The 17,171-nt window shown below is 36.4% G+C and overlaps 1 protein-coding gene across 7 annotated transcripts in view; it reads right to left on the bottom strand.

Annotated features, from left to right (window-relative positions):
- ZFAND4 (zinc finger AN1-type containing 4) overlaps positions 1-17,171 on the bottom strand; it is a 40,141-nt gene continuing 22,970 nt past the window's right edge. For 4 of the 7 annotated variants that reach the window (XM_058185369.1, XM_058185370.1, XM_058185371.1 and 1 more), the window contains 3 exons: positions 13,711-13,762; positions 6,446-6,559; positions 1-3,012 (listed from right to left, as the gene is read on the bottom strand). In XM_058185369.1, the coding sequence (XP_058041352.1) occupies positions 2,852-3,012; positions 6,446-6,559; positions 13,711-13,762 (327 nt within the window). In that variant the 3' untranslated portion in view covers positions 1-2,851. Of the gene's footprint in view, positions 3,013-6,441; positions 6,560-13,710; positions 13,763-17,171 lie in introns of all 7 variants that reach the window. The other 3 variants (XM_058185373.1, XM_058185372.1, XM_058185374.1) reach the window with 3 other exon arrangements.

Here is a 17,171-nt window from a genome sequence, read left to right as displayed (position 1 = left end):
TTGTGAAAGTTGTCCAATTTAATCCACTACCCTCTATTTCCAACACACATCAGTACATACTTATGGGAGGAAATGGAGCCAAAACATAGCTCTTATCTTTGCATTCTCTCTAGTTAACATTTGGTGAGAAACTAATTTGTTACTTTTCTTTTGAATGGCATCTGAAACAGCCCTTAATCTTCATTATTCAGCACTACAATTTTGAACTGCAAATATATTTTCTATTATATGCTCCATTGGGACACTCATCTTGAGAAGCTTTTTTGCTTTTGACTCTCTGACACTGTTCCAGGTGAACTTGTGTTCTAATGGAGAAAATCAGTGTCACCATCTCATTGTTATGCCCAAAGAATTCCCTCAGACCAGAGGGATGAACTGCTTTTACAAGTCTCCTCAGGAGGAAAAAATAACCCTCTTTCCCTAAAATTAGCTCAATCTGGGCAGAAGAAAGTATAATAGGGATTACTCACTGCCTTTCAACCATGTAGGGGTTCCATATGTCCCTGATCAGAATGGACAATCAAGGTAGAACTTTCCTTATAAGCAACACAAAAACATTTCTAAGGCTGGCTTTGCGTGCAGTTATAGAAACAATAGATGGCCCTGTCTGCTGATTGGAAACTTTGGAAAAGGCCAGAATCCTTTTTTGGATTGGTGCAAGACAGATTTATTCACTGACTTCTAACACTTCAGCAGAACCAGTCCAGTGCTAACCACCCTGCACCAGCATTAATATGCTCTGGGTCATTGGTCTGCTATCAAACCTTAATGTGAGTGGAGATTCTCAGTCATTCAGATCATAGTTGTCCCAAAAGTGCTTTTTCAAAAGGCAACTCGACTATTTTTCTTTGACAAAGAAAATGTATAGGTACTGATAGGATGGTGGGTGGGGATGGAAATATTTTTTTGCTCCTTAGTACTTTCTCTCTCTCTTTCTCTCTCTGTCAGAGCCAGTGAGGTCATTTGGAGGTTTATCTGCCCTCAGAGTCACCTGAATCAGAGTGCAATTGGTTGTGGAATCATTTTGGAACTCCTAAAAGGGCTGCGTCATAGACTGGAGATAGGTGGTGTCTTATTCCTCTTCTCTGTTGATGGAAGACTGTGCAGTGCACATTAAGGAAGACAAAAGCCTTAACACTGAAGTTTACAGAACCACCCTCCCCCAGAGATCAGTATTTACTTTTTGATTCTCACCACCTCTTGGAGCACAAAATGGGAATGATCAGAACCCTAAACCACCAGTCTGAAACTTTGCCTACCAGTGAAAAGAAAAAGAACTAAAATATATCAGAACCTGTGGTTATCCTAACTGGGCCTTCATCAAATCCAAAACAAATCCAACTCTTCCATTATAGACTAAAAAAGGGAACAACAAACGTAGCAACATTGTCATTCCATACATCGCAGGAATATCTGAAAAGCTCACGAGGATTTTCAACCAACACATCACACATGTACCCCTTACACCCAAGAATACACTAATGCAGAAGCTTGTCCACCCAAGGATAAAACATCCAACATAAACTGAGCAATGTGATATATGCAATACAATGCAGTGAGACGTGCAGATCTGTACATTGATGAAACAAAGCCACTTCACAAGTACACGGCAGGACAAGATTCAGCGATCCATCTGCATTTGAAAGACAAAGGTCACTCTTTTGAAGATAGCAAAGTCCACATTTCGGATAAAGAGGACCAGTGGTTTGAAAGAAGAGTAAAAGAATCCATCCATGTTAAAACTGAACACCCCTCCGTCAACAGAAGGGGAGGGATAAGACACCACCTGTCTACAACGCAGCTCTTTTCTTTGCAGTTCCAAGAAAATTCCACAACCAACTGCACTCTGACTCAAGTGACCCCAAGGGAACAGATAAACTCCCACAAGTGGCCTCAACAGCTCTCAGAGAGAATGCTAACAACCAGATGACTGCAAAGAAATACAATCCTTCCATCCCCACCCACCATCTTGTCAGAATCTATCCTTTATTCACCCCACCATCACAACTGATGAAGCTTCTTGGATATGAAGCAAAATATTTTTCTTCTTCCTCAAGGAAAAACAGTCCAGTTCCCTTTTGAAAAAGCACCTTTTGGATATCGAGCATTAAGCATTTTTTATATTCCTCCAATTGCCAGCATGCTGTAAAACAGCAAATCACTTACTCTACTTATTGAATAAAAAAGTATTTTCTTTTTTTATAACAATATCTGAAACAGTGTTGTAAGATCTTTAAAAAACACAAATCACAAAAATTAAAGTGTCTTCTATTTAATAACAAGAAAATCCTTCCTTTGTTTTTGCTTTTTAATCTGCCAGATAAGTATAATGATCTAACATGATATGTTACTTTCAGAACAAAAACATGGTTTTCAGCTGGTTTGATGGACTACAAGGCCCTTCACTATGAGAAAGTTGGCCTAGTACAATGAAACCTCCATACTAAAAAACTAAAAGAACATATTTGAAAACCAAGGGATTATAAGACATTTTCAATACAGAACCCTGTCAGGTCTCACTATAATATGTCTCTTTGTGTGCGCGCATACACACACACACAGACACACATACATATATATCTGTATGTATGTATGTATGTATTCTAAAGTGCATCTTTTAAGACTTGACTAGTGAAAGGACATTTTCAATTATAAAATACTTAACACAAGATATATAATAATTGTTAAATCAGAATGTACATTTTTAAAAACTAATGTTTAAATTTTGATTCACTAAAGAATAAAAGATGTCATTTACAAGAGTGTTACATCATTCTTCAGAATTATAGAGCTTTGGATGATCTTGTTACTTGCCAATCTTTAGATTTGAAATACAGTAAAGAAAAACAGTTCAGTCACGGACCATAAAATTATGCTTAGATTTTGGGAAGCTTTGGTGCACTGACAACAGGATTGGAGTCCTGCAAGAATCTCCTTCCTGCATTCTTGTAGTCATAAGTACAGGTGTGAGTCTCTGCATAGCGATGAGTTGCACAGAAGTTGTTTCCACATCTGAAGAAAAGAAATGAAGGGTTAGAAAATACCAAGACAAAAACTAAAAAAAAAAAGACTTTTAAAAAAGAATCTTCAAAAACAAGACAATAAAAAAAGCAATTCAAACTGTATGAGCATGGATGTAAGAGGGATGTAAGTATACAGTTATAAGCAGTGGTGGGCTGCAAATTTTTTAACAACTGGTTCTTTGCCCTAATGACTGGCTGTGTGGGCGTGGCCAACTCCTCGCCCACCCTCTCATGACGTGGGGATGTTGCAATGGTTGTAAGTATAAAAAATGGTCTTCAGTCACTTTTTTCAGTGCCCTTGTAACTTTGAATGGTCACTAAATGAACTGTTGTAAGTCAAGGATTACCTGTACAAAAATGTAAAAAGCTTCTTTGCTTGCAAAAAGCTGCCCTAAATACTAATCATTAGATTAGAAATGGGGGAATACACACTGAAGATCACAGAGTCACAGCCCATCATGGAAACCTAAACCATTCTGTCTGAATATCTTCCTTTTCCTCAGCAATACCTCCAACCCAGAGTTACAAATCAGGCAGGTGCCAGAGCACATTGAGGAATTAAAATAGTTAAAAATACAAGGATAACTACCAGCAGCCAAGTACTCTTGATCATAAAGTGAAACCCTTTAGCAGAGAGGTCATTTAAGATCTCCAGAAAGTGGGTGGGCATGTTTGGGCTACAAAATGCTGAGCTAGAGAGACAAATTAACAAATTAACATTTTGAGTGAGGGCTAATCCCATTCTGTCTTTGTTCAGACCTTGCTGCAGGGAATTTTTGTCTGTGAATATAGCTATCTATCTCTTTATCTCTTAAGTGCTGACATCTGCTGTGGGCTATTAAGGAAGTGGGGGCTCTTTCTTCCTCTAAGAAAACATGTTTCTCCATTTTTCATCCAGAGAAATATATTCTTCCTTTTTAATATTTTTCAAAATATTTCATTCTTCTAGGAGAGGGGTGGGTGCTAACTTTCTACAATTGGTGCCATGTTACTATGCCATATTATCATGACAGAAAACTATAACAAATTGGAAGGAGGATCCACTTATTATCAGTGAGCAATCATGTAGCTTGGCCACTCTAAAGCAATGCAAGAGACTCCTATCCCAAGAAAGTCCAGTTGCCTCTTGAAAAAAAGCACCTTTGGGACAACCATGACCTGGATGACTGAAGAATCTCCATAGACAAGAGACTCCTGAGCTCAGGGAACTGACAAAGCACCCAGGAGGAGCAATCATTAGATCCATTTGCACCACTTAAAGATACCAGCTGTTCTCACTCACCTCACAAGATATCCTAAAGTAATCCAGATTTAAGGAAAAATCACCTGTCCTCAGACAGGCAATAAAAAAATCAGACAGAATGCCAAGCTTGCATCCTACCTCTCAGCCATTTCTTCTATGACTATGCCAACCTTTCTGCAAATAGCTGTTCAAGCCCCAAGAATAAAAGTACCACAAAAAACTTCCAGGAGCTGGGAACTCTGGAGAATTTCAACTACAGACAGAAAGTCTGGGCAGTTTCTGAAAACACTTAAAGCAGCAGGGGCAGCAATTAAGATAAAGTTTAGCCTAGAAATACAGGCACACTAGAATCTTTCCTTCCTGCATTCCTTGCAGGATTAACCCTGTAAAGTGGGAAAAGATTTCTTCCAACAACCGGTGCTCCGAAAAATTAACATCAGTGGATGATGCTGTGCAGAACCGGTAGCAGCCCACTTCTGATTATAAGAATATTTTAACATTTCAAACACTCATATTCAGTCTTTCTGTCTAGAACATACAATTTACTAGGAAACAATTGTTTAATAAAGCAAGAGCCACATTTCAATAAATAATTTTCCATTGTCAGTTTTTTCAAACCTTTGGTTCTGTGACTTTCTTGACCAAGCAATTCTCCAATTCTCCATACTAAACCAATGAAAATTATTATTTTAATTTTTCAATGTTTGAAACAAAAAAACTGGCAGATAATGAGAAACTGTAAACAAAGATTTTTAAAAACCGTATTTTACTCTCAAAATGAGATTTACAAAATACAGACATTCTTTAGTTTTTACTATGTAATCCCATCTTCATGTAAGAGGAGTTTGTTATGTTGGAAAACTGGAGCAAGAAGCACCAGCTGATGGAGGTATTTTATCAATAAAGATCATGAATATTTATTTTAAACAACTAGGCAAGTGAGGTAAACTAATGCTGATCAATCATGGCGTGATATATTCAATACTGTATTTGATAAACTTGGAAAACTGCCATAGCCTGTAGGAATGTACCCAAAATTTGAAAAAAAATTCACAATACAAAAACTGACAATGACAGAAAAAAACAAAATAGAGATGTAATGCTAAAATTAGTTGGAATGGTTGTTGCAAAAATGGCAAGAGGCAGCCCTATGTATGCCACTATCCTGAATGAAAGGCAAAATATAAAACTAATAATATAGAATATAAATCCCATAACAAAAGCAATTGTGGAATTAAAAAACAAATCAAATTTGCTATTATACAAACAGGCAGTCAACTCCAAACATATGACCCAAAATTACTGAATTCTGAATCAGGTAAAAATTCAAGATTTAACTGATGACCATATAAAATAATGTTAGTGTGGTGTTACAGTTAAGGATTAGGAGCAGGCAACCCCACATTCTTCTTCTCCTGCAGGCATGGAAGCTTGGTAAGTGACCTGGGGCCAGATCCTTCCTCTGAGCTCTTATCAGTAGCAATGGCAAGCCAATTGTTAAAATAAAACAAAACACCTCTCAGTGCACTAGGCTGAACTCCAAGGGAAGAACCGGATGGATGAAAGCTAAAATAAGCAGGCTCTGCATCACAAACACCAAGAAAAACAATCTGCTAAAATTGTTGCCGTTAATGTTTACATCTCAAAACTCTTAATTAAGCTATTTCTTTTAAACCCTCAATTTGTTGTTCTTTTTTCATCATTTTATTAATTCAAAACATATGCTATCTTTTTATTCACACCACTCTGCTAGTTTAATGTCATCTCATTTATTTATAATAGTTCTCTATTTGGAAACATTATTTTAGAGGGAATAAAATCCAATTCATAAGAAAAACAGGGCATTGCTTGATGTAAATTTAGCTCATGGAATTAGCAGTGAATACAATTAGCCCTTCAATTATAGTCCAAGCACTGCTAAATTTAAGGTCACCTTCATGTTTACATACAATGAAAAGAGAATGATGGAGAAGAAACCTGCTTCTGTTAATTTTTAAGTAGGCAAGCAAATTTTACAGGTTGTTTTTCTTTTATTCTAGAATCTACTGGCTGAAAAGTGAAAGATTGGTCTTGGCAATATTATTTATCTCAATACTTATTTAGCATTTATCCCAACTAATTTCTTTGTTTCACTTGAATAATGGTAAATGGTTTTAGGATGCAAATTCAACCTACCTACATTCATAGCTAGTTGCTAATCCAGTTTTCTTTCCACATAGGAAGCAATGTTTTGCAATTTTCTTTTTATGCTGAATAGAACAATTCACAGGTGGAAGATGAGTTGTATCACCTGCTTTCAAAAAAGTAAAATATTCATAATTATTTTGTAAATTTGCTATGAAATAAATGATACAAGGGAAAAGCAGCTGCCAAGAAACACGATTTTTAAAAAAAACAAAATATGGCATATTACTGATTTTTCTCAGGTAGCAATAAACCGTAAACACTTAATTTACGTTTTTATTGAACAAGTTAAACGTAGGATATCAAGGCCATCAAACTCAATTTCATTGAGGGCCGCATCAGGGCTGTGTTTGACCTCAGGGGACTGGAGTGGGTGTGGCCAGCTCGACGTCACTTGTGTCAGGGGCGCCCGAGTGCTCTGCCAGCAAAAATGGGCTCCTGAGCTCCGTTTTCGGATGCCATGGCCTCTTGCAACCCTGTCATTGAAAATGGAAGCACTGTGGGCTGGTCCTTCACAGTTTCCAAGGCGGCCTCGCAGGCCAGATCTAAGCAACCTGAAGGCTGGATCTGGCTCCCGGGCCTTAAGTTTGACACCCCTATAGTATATTAAACAACTGTAAAGTTATATTGCATATCTGTTGGAACCATACCTGGTTGATTTAAAAAACTTGCTAAATTATTGTACTCATAATTCTTCTACATCTTCTACATCTATATGGATAATATTATAGTGCTAATTTGCTAATTCAAAACCATCAACATTCAGACTGGCTAGTAAATTGATTAATCAATGTTTGATTTTTTATGAAAGTGAAACAATAGCATTATCAGGCAGCATTATCTATTTTTGTGCACTGCTTGTGGTTTTTCAGAAATCACAAAATTATACTTAAGTTTACAAAGGCTATAAAGCATCAAAAGATTACTTCTCCAACTTCATTCAGTTTCTTCTGAATCAGTATAAAAAAGAGAATTAGATGGAATGTTTCTATTCATAAAGACAAGATAGATAGAGATGGTGATAAAAGAGATAAGTAAACTGCTTCTTGCTTAGGAATTGTTTGTATTGTTAAATATATAATTTCAACCGGCAGATAGTGTAATATTACAAAAATAAAATTTATGCTTTAAGCATTCTAAGAACAAAAAACAGGACGAGAGTTGTTGGAACCTACTATGTGAATCAAAGTTTACTGACTCTATTTTGAGGAGACACAGACTAAACACAGCTTGTTTAAAGGCGCCACATGGAACTTTTCTATTTTACTTAAAGGTGAAAGAGTAAAAGTTGGCATGTTAAATAAGTTCATGGAAATATTTCATAGACAATAAACCACAGTGATACTCTACAGTATAGAAGCTCCTCTTCATTTGAAGGTGGAGATAGTGTACTTACAGTTCCATATAATTAAAACCAACAATTAATGATATTTATCTTAATGTACTTAAAAGTTTGTGAATGCTTTTTAATTTTCAGTATTTCTGTATAAATATGACCTAAAATGTGTCATGTTTTCTCCATACAAATCCTAAAACTAGATAAAGTTGCAATTTAACAAATTAGTCAAAAGCAAATTAGTTCATTTATTTATTGAGATGTTTATACGCACATATAGATGTTTATATGTGGCAAAAGTATGAGAACTGCTAGGATTATAAATTCACTTAAAATTAGAGTCAGGTTTTTCAACTAATGGGATGATAATCAGCTGTAAGCGTGGAAGATTCTGCCTTATTTAAAGAATAGAATCCCTGGTATTTTAACCTTGATCAAATAAGCCAATGTTTTATTTCTTCCTTTTACTTCTTATCATCTTAATATTTAATTCATTCAAATCCTATCATGTAATTTGATTAATCTTCATTTCTTAATTGTCCCATTTAACAAGCCTTTTTTGTAAATCCATCAGGAAAAAAATTAACTAAAACACTCCCTTGGTTTGTCATTTGTAGACCTAGTAAACACCCTTTTCTAAATAATTCTCTTGGTCGGTCAATTGTAAATCAATTTGTAGTAATATCTCTATTTTGTCAGATAAAATTTGTTCTACATCTAACATTTCATATTAATATTAAAATATTAAACAATATTTTTTCTCAAAAGTCTATTCACAGCAGACCTCATTACTAACTGTTATTATTTTCATTACTGTTTTCTGCTTCTATTGTTCAAAAGTTTCTTTCAGTATTTTTACTGTCACAACATTTTGCATCATCTCAGTCTATACATCTTTCTACTTAAAATCTTTAATCCACTCTAGTTTCCATTTTTTGAACTCATGAATTTATCTATCTACAGGTAGTTCTTGACTTGTGACCAGTTGTTCAATGGCTGAAGTTACTATGGTCAGGGAAAGGTAGTCCATAAAGCACTTCCAGCTGTCATAAAACATTATGCTGCCCCACTAGTGATCACACAATCACAATCTGGGTACTTTGCAACCTGTTTGCAGTTACAACTGGTTAACAAGCCCTCTGAAATGGTATGATTGCCATTTGCAATCTTCTCTGCCGGCTTCCAGGGAATCAATGGGGAAGCTGGCAGGGAAGGTTGAAAGAGCCTGCTACAAGGATTCCTTCTTGCCCCTGAAGATCTGAATTCTGTTCCTGCACCTCATCAAAGGAGTTCCCTTCCACACATGAAGGAGAGCCGACATCCTCCTATTGGGTGGAGAAACAGAACTGAAAAATCTGAGCTATGTTCCTGCACCCAGCTGAAGGTTTTCCTTCTTTGTGAGGAGCAGAGATGAACTTTTTTGGCAAGGTAGAGAAACTGAGCTCAGATATTAAAGATCTGAGGTTGGTTTGTGCATCCTACTAAAGGCATTTGCTTCTGCATGTGGAGAGCTGAAGTCTTCATGTGGGGTGGAGAAATGAAGCTCAGATTAGTATTATCAATACCACTTCTCAGAAGCCAGACAGTATTCTGTTATTATGTACTACGCAGTAAACCTAAATTATTTAAATTGATAAAATGTCATAGCGATTTTAAAACTGCTTTAAGAATATCTGACTGCTTCTCCAAAGTAGTCCAATATGGTGCTTTTCTCACAGACTCCAAAAGTTATTTTTAAAGCTTTATTCAGAGTTTTATAATTATTTACCCTTAAATCATATATTATACTAGATAACCCATGATCCTTTGAGTCATTGTTTCATAGAGATTTCCTTACCAGATTTTTCAATGCCTTCAACAGTAACAGAATTTCTAAGGTATTGCCTTCACTGGAAAAGTTGGAATAGATTCAGAGATGTATCTGCCTTGAACACAACTCATGTTCAACTGTATAGCAAAGTCAAACATCAGCACAGGAAATGTTTTATGACATTTTATATGTCATAAAATGTCATAGTACTTTATAAAACCTTAGTAAGACCACACCTGGAATACTGCATCCAGTTTTGGTGCTCTTATTACAAAAAAGATGTTGAGACATTGGAAAAAGTGAAGAGCAACTAGAATGATTAAAGGCATGGAGACTAAAACTTATGTTGAGCGGTTGCAGGAACTGGGCATGGCTAGTCTAGAGAAAAGAAGGATTTGGGGGGGACATGATAGCAGTGTTCCAATATTTGAGCAACTTGTCACAAAGAAGAGGGGGTCAAGTTATTTTCCAAAGCAGCAGAAGGCAAGACAAGAAACAATGGATGGAAACTAATCAAGAAGAGAAGCAACCTTGAATTAAGGAGAAACTTCCTAACAGTGAGAACAATTAACCAGTGGCCTTCAAAAGTTGTAGGTGCTTCATCACTGGAGGTTTTTAAGAGATCTGACAGCGATCTGTCTGAAATAGTATAGAGTCTCCTGCTTGAGCAAGGGGGTTGGCTAGAAGAACTCCAATGTCCCTAGCTCTATTCCGATTGATAAAATGTTTCACAAAATTTACAAAATTTCATAGCAGTCATAAGTTCTGGATTTGAGATGCATTGTATTAGTTAGCCCATTTGAGGTACCTTAGTTCAGAAATTGTTGCCCTAGGGTGCATCATTTTGCCCAGTTAGAAATTACAGGAACCAGACTTTTAGTAGTATACAGAAGATTGGCAAAGTGCTTTTTTGGCATGTAAGTGATTGATAAATCCAGAAATGTTATGGAAAGTCACAACATATGTAGCTACCTGTAAGCCAACCTGCTTTCTCACCCACCAATCCAATATATGACTATTTAGTTTTTAAGTATCACTAAATACGCTTTGACCACAGCTTGACTCCTCAGTTATCAGTTAGGAAATGAAGTAAAACTCCCTCATGTTGTCAAGATGCAGGAGCTTTGCTTGATGAGGAAAATGTACCCATCCCACTTTTTGTCTTGCCAGAAGCAGATGCTCCTAATCCAATGTATGATTTTGATGCAATCTTATGTTGCCCATAAATTGAATATATTAGCAAACTAAAACTTAAGAAGAACTCAGCACAAAAGAAAAGGCAATAAACAAGGCAGAGAAAGCGGTCAAAACCCAAACTTAAAAAAAGATGCATCTGCTATGGAGGATGAGAAACTAACGGGCCTCTTTTGTGGTGAGTTATGAAACTTGTGATACGGCTGGGAAGGAATGGATTCCTGCCTAAAGTCTCAGCTCTACAATCTGTTGAATAGGTGAGGAACTGATAAATGATGTTTTACCTTTTATTGGTTTTATTGAACTTTATTTGTTTGGTTGCTATGAGCTGCCCAGAAGAGTCAGTGTACAAGTTTAATAATTTATCATTATTCCCTGTGTTATTAATAAATTATGGATGGTCAGACAGACAGATGTTTAGAATGGATGTGGCATTTTTATCCACTTGTTGAGTCCTTCCCAAAGACCAACCACAAATTAATTGGACTATCCAGATAGTGTTGTTTGATTGCAATGTCCACTATGCAGAATTCTCTTTCCTATCAATAATTGTTAAGGTGCTTGTCTGTTTGAATTCCAATGTCTCAGAACACTTTAGCTTTATCTATTATTTTAATTTGTGGTTCCACCAGTTCTTGCTTGCAGGCAAATAGCATTTCTTGCAGATACTGCAATGCACCATTATTACTATTTTGTCATGTCATTGTTTGTAGTCAATCTGTGCTATCTTTTTGCAACAGCTAAGCAGGTGTTTCTTCAGCTTCTTTGTAGAGGCAGCTTTCACTGTCTGTTGCTTTGTATGCATTTGTTCTTAAGGCTTGGTCTTGCATAGCCAGAATTAGCACATCTGTCTCTTCAACTATGTCTCTTCAGCTATGTGATTTTAACCATTGTAGGATATTGTTGTTTATCTGCTTTGCCTGTTGGTTTTCTTTTTTAAATGTACCAACCATGTATTACTTTGTCTTGCTATGTGACTCTTTTCTATTTTTCTATTTTTCATTTGTCTTTCCTGTGGGCCAGTTTGATCTCTCCTATTAGCTGTTCATGTTGTACTAACTTCAATGCATCTTCTTCACTTTCAGATAAAGAACAGATTTTAAAAGATGGCCTTTTTTTCTTCTTTAACAATCTGGTATACTTGCAACATTCCATGCTCACTTGTGATCCCTGATAAGTAGATCTGTCAATATTACTGCATGGATGAAAGTAAGATTTATTGTCATTATATTTCTGGTTTTCTTATCCAGGGCACTTAGTTCACTGAGTCCAATCCTCTATTCCAGCTGTGTATCTAATGGCTGGGACTGTCCAGGTTTAACTGCCTTGATGGCATTTCTTCCACTGAATTTGAACTTTAATATTTTCTTCAGTGTCAAGATGTATTCACTATTAACGTTCTTTTTAAATTTTATTTTATATAAAATTTGATTTACTTTGAAAAACAAAAACTTAAAATATAAAAATTATAGCAAAAAGGGGAAGTGGGGGAAAACTTCAATATATCATTTAAAAAGTGATACCCCCGCACAAAACAAGAGTTATTTCTAAATCTCAACATGGATATAATTCTAAGATAAAATATTCTTGTTTAACAAAAAATACACAACTAAAATATTACAGATACACAAAACAAATAGTCAAATAATAAGAAAAATACACAGTACACAATCTCTTAGTCTAAAAAAATATATAATCCATAAATGCATTATAGTAACAAATCCACATACACATATTACTAGGTACCATATTAATATATATTTCTATAATTTAAAATAAAATATCCTGTCCTTTAAATTTAAACAAATACATAAAAAGATGTATATTTATTTATTAAGCTCTATCAGTACGCAATTGTTTCCATAGTCATAATAAATCTAATCATCTAATCCCAAAATTAACATTTTTATTTTGATCTAACAGAAAGTCCAAAAGTGTCTCTATGTACTGTAGAAAGAAATGTAGTCAAATTCTTATCTTTAATTAAAGCACTCAGTTTTGTTATCTCAGCTATTTCATTAACATCACAATCCATTCTTCCATTGTTGGAATTTGTACATCCTTTCACATCTGTGCATATAATAGCAGTTATCTTGTATAAAAACGAAGTCCCGTATTTTATTTCAACCCATTTGTCTATTGAACCTAAAAGAAACACTTCTGGCTTAATGTTTAATGTTATCAGCTTGAAGGATGCCCAGATTTGTAGCAACCTTCATCCAGAATCTTCCACAAAGAATGTCAATTTTTCAGTTTTTACTGTTTTTTTCTCTGGGGATGGTAAGGGTAGCACATTTGCCCAGTCCAAATTCCACTGCGATGTTTTGGCTGTATATCAGGACAGAACTGAACAGTGTTTCTATTTCAGCTTTTCCATACAACTTCAGATCGTCCATGTAAAGGAGGTAGGATATCCTGGCAAATATTTTTGATGTTTGATAACCTTGACTGACTTGTTTAGTATTTTTGACTGATGAATCCATTCAATGTCAAGCAGTAGTTATGATAGTAAGTCTTCATGAAAGATGCATCTCTTGATATTAAGCTTTCCCAGTCTATCACCAATGATCAGCTATTGCCTGGATTGCCCTGTTAAGTGATGCTGTCACGTGACATCAAACACATTGCTTAGCAATGGCAATACTGAACCTAATTGAAATTGCAACTCATGGACTATCTATATTCTGTTTTACACCGACTAGTTATGGAGACTGTTTTTCACACTGAATAATGGGATTTGAAAGCCATGTATTTGCATTTGATGCATAGCAGCAGCTAACTGAAGGAGCCTCTATGCTTGCAGATATCTGACAAATCTATGATTTACAGAAAAGTCTTATACAATTCTCCTTTCTGTGTTTATTTAAATAGGAAAGTGCTATAAATGCCAATTTCCGAAGATTCCAGATTGGTTACTCACCCATTCTTTTTCCTGAAGCCACAATATTTCCATTCAATCCAACTCCAGAAGACTAAATATAAAGGGTGGAAAGAATAATGAATGTGAACACAAGCAATGAATAAACAAATTAAAATCTTTTAAATAATTTTTTTCTACAAGTTGCAAACTGAATTCTAATAGTAGAGGGGGGAAAAAGAAATGCAAATGTATTCTGTACACAACTTAATAAAATTCATTGTATAACATGTACGGTATAATTGTATAATAATACAATACTAAAATAGAGAATACAATTGGCTAGGATATCACACACTTTTAGCATAGCATGAAGGATTTTTTAAAATCCAATTAAACATCAACATTAAATGAATTTGATTAACACTTATCTCTCACTTGTTTTTTCACAACTCAAGCTGCCTTCTACCATGGTACCTCTGTACTTATGAATACCAAAAATGATTTGTAAAATTATTTGTTATTTATAATCATGGTAATTTCTACTAAGCAATTTATTATTTTCACAAACTCAATCTGTTCCAGAGTTTTGTCCATTATTAGTTGCAGTTATCCAGATCCTCTTTTTTTCTCTTTCTTGGAAAAGAGGTATAATATTTGCCTTTCTTCAGTTCTCCAGCACTATACTTGACTGCTATGATTTGTCAAAGATATGAAAGGTTCTCAGAAATGAATCTTCAGAAATTCTTAGATGTCATTGATCTGGTACTGAAGTCTTCAGTTCCTTTGATGTTCCCTAACCATCTCCTTACTTACCTTGGATTGCCACTTCCTCCTTAATTGATCTTCTTAGGTTCATTTGAACAGTTTTCCCTTTAGAAAGAAGACCGAAGCAAAGTAGTCGTTGAGAAGCTCTGCCATCTCATCACTTGTTACCATCTTATTTTTCCAGACAATGGCCCCACCCCTTCCTTTTTTTCCATTACTGACATTGTTGACTTTAGCTTCTCTTGTGAGCCTAAATTCCTGTTGCATTCCAGCCTTTATGACTTGATATCAGCAAGTATTAACTACTTGCTATAGGTTTTCTTGATTATTGTATCAGTCTTCCACTTCCTTAAGCACATAGGAGCACTTTCCATTGTTTCCTAGTTTATGCCTAGTTTTTCTTCCTAGGGGATTCATATGAGATTGTACAATTCTACACACAAAATCACAGAATCATAGGGATGGAAGAAACCTTGGAGGTCTTCTAATTCAACTTCTTGCCCAAGGCAGAAGTCCTTATTCCGTGCTAGAAAACTGTTTATTCAAACATTTTTCTTGTGAAAAAAGTTTGAATAACCATTTTTTTTCATTTCATTTTTCAGATTTTCATTTATGTATACCTTCATTCAGATCTTTTAAAGTTTTCTCTTGTTCCTTCACAACCTTTGCTATTTCATTCATTTCATCTTCCATAATCATGACCAGACAGGTCCACAGATATTACCTTGGCATTGGTCAATCAAGGTTTTCAATTTGAATCTATCCTAAGCCAAAACAGCTTTTATTTCTGAGTTATTTAATCAATATTTACCATATTAAAAATTAATACTGATGTATTTGCTCTCACAATTGTTTGATGGAATTTTAATATTGTATTATTTTTTAACATAGGCTGGAAATAATCTCAGTTTTGTGGATCATCAGGGAACCTCAGGCCACATTTTGCTATAGTGAATGGAGTTGCCTCTTATTATTACTCTCTGGTATATAATGGAATTGTCAAACAATGCGAAGGGAAATCAGTTTGACTGAGTAAAACATTTTTAAAGCCAAATAAGAGGAAAGCTTGACTCATTATCATCTATAGTTATCCAACTTCCTTGTAATAACAGGACGTGAAACTGTTCAGCATGATCACATTCTGATGATTATGCCACAAGCATAACTAGGACTCAGCTTAAATCCAGAAACCATATTCATTGTATTCTTTGCAAGCTAAGATCACCGACTGCGGCCCTCCCGAGCTCCATTTTCACTGGCAGAGACACCGCAGGCCGATCCTTTGCCATTTCCGGGGCAGCCCCGCAGACCAGATATAAGCACCCTGCGGGCTTCAGTTTGACACTCCCGACATACACGAAAAAATATGAGCATCTTCAGGCAGCGGCATTATACCAAGAGGTTTTTATGCGAACTAAAAAGACTAATAACACAGAGTTACAGTTCTGCATGTAAAATTTTATATGTACTTCTTGCAGATGTGCTACAGTCATAGCCAGCTAAGAGATGGTGCATATATTATTAGTATCATATATTTTTCATGGTACTATACAGGAAGTCAACTTATGATTGCTTGTTCAGCGATTGTTCAAAATTATGATGGTGAATGAAGGGAGTTACAAGCCCCCACAGTTACATGATCAAAATTACAACCACCTGCAGAGGTGCTGCAACTCCTCACACCTGCCTATCTCTCCCCACAATCTATGCATTTAAAAATGCTAGGAAAGCTTCAGTGGCACAAGGCAAAGCATACACACGAATAAAAAAACAAACAAACACAAAGAGCCAAGCTCCAGAAGTCTCCACAGTGGATGCAAAGTTCCAAACACCCTAGAGACTCCCATAGAAACACACATGAACCCTCAAACACCTGGGAAACTCCAGCCCAGCACAGATGCATGCAATCTACCATGTCAATTGACCTTCACTACTATTTACTGAGGCATGTCCAGCTTGGCCCTTTCCAGAAAAAAAGAAGAAAAATAATTGAGGTAGGCAGCCACTCATTTGCAATGTCTTCAAATGCCCCTTTCCTCTACTCCCAGGTGGGATGGAACACCGGAGATAGTTTCAAGCATTCTAGCTCTGCCCTCAAAGCATGGGGGGAAAAGTGGGATTGTTGTAGAGGGCCACCACAGTGCCCCGGGCACTGTGCTTTGCTTTGCTGACACTGCCCTATACCCCCCCCATGCCCCTGCTGATAGCCCATTTGCTGCCACCACATTACAATCTGATTTTCATGGGGCTTCCCTTGAGAATAAAGAATAAAGCATCAGCTGCAGAATGTCACAGTGCCACACTGTGTGATATGCAATGTGTTCTCTGTTCTGTCCTCCCCACCCACCTCAGTCCGGGAGACACGTGAACTGACTCAATTAGCCAGCAATTTAGTCCATGGCAGCTATCAACTCTGGCAGCAAACCAGCGAATGTCTGTCAAGGTTTTCTTTATCTTCCCTGATGCCGGCGTCACAGAAGCTCGTAACCGGAGCAACCAGGAAGTCAGGAACAAACAGCAATCCAGGCCAAATGCTCAGTCAAATAGTTCAGCTCAAGTTTTCTCCAGTCAGTTTGTTTTGTCCGTCACGAAGTAGTAGAGCAGCCCCTCCTGCTTTTATACCCTGTGGGGTGTGGCTCCATGACTCAGCACTCTCTAGGCCTGCCCCACCCCTTCTTTTGTTGTTCCCGCCTCTCTTGTCTATGAAACCTGGGATCTAACCAGGACTGATTGTCCACAGCTGGGTCTGGAAGCGT

The sequence above is a fragment of the Ahaetulla prasina genome, chromosome 5, assembly GCF_028640845.1.
Source record: "Ahaetulla prasina isolate Xishuangbanna chromosome 5, ASM2864084v1, whole genome shotgun sequence".
NCBI lineage: Eukaryota > Metazoa > Chordata > Lepidosauria > Squamata > Colubridae > Ahaetulla > Ahaetulla prasina.
Note: the sequence above shows the minus strand (reverse complement) of the source record. Positions and strands in the feature narration are given on the sequence as shown.